The sequence below is a fragment of the Cariama cristata genome, unplaced genomic scaffold (assembly GCF_000690535.1).
Source record: "Cariama cristata isolate BGI_N322 unplaced genomic scaffold, ASM69053v1 scaffold2833, whole genome shotgun sequence".
Lineage (NCBI taxonomy): Eukaryota > Metazoa > Chordata > Aves > Cariamiformes > Cariamidae > Cariama > Cariama cristata.
This window is the reverse complement of record NW_009606491.1, coordinates 6,515-10,302: the sequence shown is the minus strand read 5'-3', so window position 1 is coordinate 10,302 and position 3,788 is coordinate 6,515. Positions and strand designations below refer to the sequence as shown.

At 55.5% G+C, this 3,788-nt stretch overlaps 1 protein-coding gene across 1 annotated transcript in view; it reads left to right on the top strand.

The window, feature by feature from the left end:
* The window catches only part of TANC2 (tetratricopeptide repeat, ankyrin repeat and coiled-coil containing 2), a gene marked incomplete at its 5' end in the record, with an annotated part of 106,460 nt that extends 102,976 nt beyond the window's left edge, over window positions 1-3,484 (top strand). Inside the window, 2 exon segments of the mRNA XM_009696372.1 lie at window positions 1,541-1,656; window positions 1,659-3,484. Of these exon segments, the coding sequence (XP_009694674.1) occupies window positions 1,541-1,656; window positions 1,659-3,484 (1,942 nt within the window).
* Window positions 3,485-3,788: the final 304 nt, after the last annotated feature.

The window sequence follows — 3,788 nt, the reverse complement described above, 5'->3', positions numbered from 1 at the left end:
CAGCGGCGGCTTGTGCTTGGAGCCCTGCAGCCAGCTTCTAGAGAGCTGCGGCACTGGGGTCTCTCTGCATCTCGGGTGGAGTCCGGGGGATTCCCTCGTTAACCTCCCTGAAGGCTAAAAGATGTGAGGTTAGATTGATTTCAAAACCGATCAATGCCATTCCTAAACGAGCAGGAGGGCTTGCTTTGGAGTCCTGCGCTCAAGGGCTGGGCGCACTGTCATTGCACGCATCTCGGTTTTTAACGGTAGCCAAAATGCCTCACGTGGCAATGCAGAGAATCACCAGTAGCCAGAGGTATGTCGAGGCCACCTGTGCAGACATCGTAGCTCAGCAGGTACCACCACCATTTGGCTTTCCATGCTGGAGGCGAGGGGTGGAACCGGGCTCCTGACCCAGCTGATGCTGCGCTGCCTGGTCCACCGGGTCTTGATGTGGGAGGTGAAACCGTGCCCTTCTCTTCTGCAGAGAAGTCCTGCTGGCTGAGCCACACTGACCTAACGCCGTTCCTTTAATGCTTTGCCTCTCCAGGGTTTCCAAAGCACTTGTAAGGAAGCATAAGAGCCGGCTTCCTTTCCAGATGGTATCAGGCTCCCCACACACAAGCATCCTTTTCTCCCCAGGTCTCTCCAGCAGAAACTGTCACCACTTTGGCTTTTCTTCTCTATTTCCCAGTTTGTGCCCAGCAGCACCCCTGAGGTCAGCACAGTCTGGGGAAGAGGAGGCTTTTCCTTCCTCCACCTGGTTTTCAATGGCTTGTGCAGAAGCTTAGGCTGGTGTCGGGAGGTGCTGGGGAGTTTTTCACTGTGATTATCCTCCCAGATGACAATCAGATGGTTTTGCTCAAAAGCAAACAGTGTCCCTGTAAATGACAACCCCCTTCCCCAAACCCCCACCTCCCTTTTACTCCTCACACACTGGCCCCCAGGGGGGCTCGCAGGCTCCCTAATGTTGCTCGATTCCTTCATTCTGAAGAAGTTAGCGAAATCCATTGCAAAATCGGAGAGACAAGCCTTGCCTAAAGCGCTGACCCGTGGGAGCCCCTGAGCTCCGGAGCCAGCCCTGACGCTGTGTGGTCTTGGCATCAGGCAGAAGTTAAATTTTCCCTGGCGTAAGCGGTTGCAACTCCGTCAAAGCTGCGCTTGTTTACAGTAGCGGTGAGCTCGGCTCTTAGTTAGCGATGCTTTGGTTTCCCCTTTGCTAACACAGGGGCAAAGCTCATGGTGGTGCTGTGAGGAGTAATTAATTCGCCTGTAACGCACACTGCCGAGGACAGGCGGTTTTGTTAGTTTGGGTTGTGCCATCTCAGGACCGTGTTCCCCTCTTCTCCCGAATGGCTGGCAGTGTTTTCCTTCAGTTTGGATAAAATAAGTCCGAGGGAGGCACGTAAGGCAGAGCTTGAGAGACGCAGCGAGTGGTAGCAATCCCAGACATCTCCCTCCGTAACACGGACAAGCCACTTAACCCTCAGGAGCCTCCGAGAACGGCTCCGTTCAAATCCAGAGTAATTTCAGTTCTCGTTTCTGTCCCTTTGTCAAGCAGGCAGTTTTCAGCAGCCCTGGAGGACCTGAACGAGGCCATCAAGCTGTGTCCCAACAACCGTGAGATCCAACGGCTGCTGATGCGGGTGGAAGAGGAGTGCAGGCAGGTGGCGCACGAGGTCCGCCGCCGCTCCCAGTGGAGCCTGAACCTGAAGCCCAGCATGAAGAACTGTATTCTGTGCAAGATATCTTTGAGGAGGAATACCTCGAGCAGGATGTAGAAAATGTTTCCATTGGCTTGCAGACAGAGTCCAGGCCAAACCAAGGGCTGCCCATCATCCAAAGCCCACCCCCGTCTCCAGCTCACAGGGACTCAGCCTATATTTCTGGCTCACCTCTTGGCTCTCATCAGGTCTTTGATTTCAGGTCCAATAGCTCCGTGGGTTCGCCAACCAGGCAAGGGTACCAGTCCACGTCTCCTGCTCTGTCTCCGACGCACCAAAACTCGCATTATAGACCCAGTCCTCCGCACACGTCCCCTGCTCACCAGGGCTCCTCTTACCGCTTCAGCCCACCTCCTGTCGGAAGTCAAGGGAAGGAATATCAAAGCCCACCACCTTCTCCTCTTCGTAGAGGTCCTCAGTATCGTGCCAGCCCCCCAGCAGAAAGCATGAGTGTTTATAGGTCACAGTCCGGTTCCCCGGTTCGTTATCAGCAAGAACCTAGCGGAGTCAGCCCACTCCCCGGTAGACCGAAGTCTCCGTTATCCAAGATGACGCAGAGGTCTTTCCAGATGCCCCAGCTCCCCGTGGCCGTGCCGCAGCAGGGGCTGAGGCTGCAGCCAGCCAAGGCGCAGATCGTGAGGAGCAACCAGCCCAGCTCAGCCGTCCACTCGAGTACGGTAATCCCAACCGGTGCTTACAGCCAGGTTGCCCACTCGATGGCCAGCAAGTACCAGTCGACGTCAGGGGAAATGGGGGTTAGCCAGAGCAGGTTGGTCTACCAGGGCTCCATCGGAGGCATCGTCGGTGACAGCAGACCAGTGCAGCACGTTCAGGCGAGCCTCAGCGCGGGAGCAATCTGTCAGCACGGAGGGCTGGCTAAAGAAGACCTTCCGCAGAGACCGTCCTCGGCGTACCGGGGGGGTATGAGATACAGCCAGACACCTCAGATCGGGCGAAGCCAGTCCGCTTCCTACTATCCGGTGTGTCACTCAAAGCTTGACCTGGAACGTTCTTCCCTCCCTGCCAGCCAGCTGGGCTCTCCGGACGTGTCTCACCTCATAAGAAGGCCCATCACAGTTAACCCCAGCGAAATCAAGCCTCACCCGCCGACTCCGAGGCCCCTGCTCCACTCTCAGAGCGTTGGCCTCCGCTTCTCTCCTTCCAGCAATAGCATCTCCTCCACCTCCAACCTGACTCCCAACTTCCGCCCTTCTGCTTCGATTCAGCAAATGGAGATTCCTCTCAAGCCAGCTTACGACAGATCGTGCGATGAACTTTCTCCGGTCTCTCCCACACAGGGGGGTTACCCCAGCGAGCCAGCCCGTTCCCGGACCACGCCGTTCATGGGAATCATAGATAAAACCGCTCGGACTCAGCAGTACCCCCATCTCCATCAGCAGAACCGGACCTGGGCTGTGTCGTCAGTGGACACTGTCATTAGTCCTACGTCTCCTGGCAATCTCCCCCAGCCAGAATCATTTAGCCCGCCTTCTTCAATCAGCAACATTGCCTTTTATAACAAAACCAACAATGCACAGAATGGCCATTTGCTAGAGGAAGACTATTACAGCCCCCATGGGATGCTGGCCAATGGGTCCCGGGGAGACCTCCTGGAGAGAGTCACCCAAGCCTCCTCGTATCCCGACGTCAAGGTGGCCAGGACGCTGCCTGTGGCACAGGCCTACCAGGACAACCTGTACAGGCAGCTCTCCAGGGACTCCAGGCAAGGGCAGACATCCCCAATCAAACCAAAGAGACCATTTGTGGAGTCTAATGTGTAAAAGACGCTTGTTGGAGTAAGACCCTCATGTTTTCAGCACACACTTCCAAGCTTGATTTCCATGCATATTAGTAGTATTATGATTTTTATTTCTCTTTGGTAGCTACATGACCAAGTTTCTCCGGTACTTTGTGTGGTGGTCAGACAGCCATGCACGTGCTCCAGCCCTTTCGTTCCCCAGCTGACCGTGAAGCCAACATCAGCCGAGCCAGTATCGTTTGCCCAATTCCAGCTAAGTTCCCGACCAGGATATCTTAGTGCGTGGTGCGGGGTGGTCCAGAAATATCCCCTACGCAGCGGGAGGT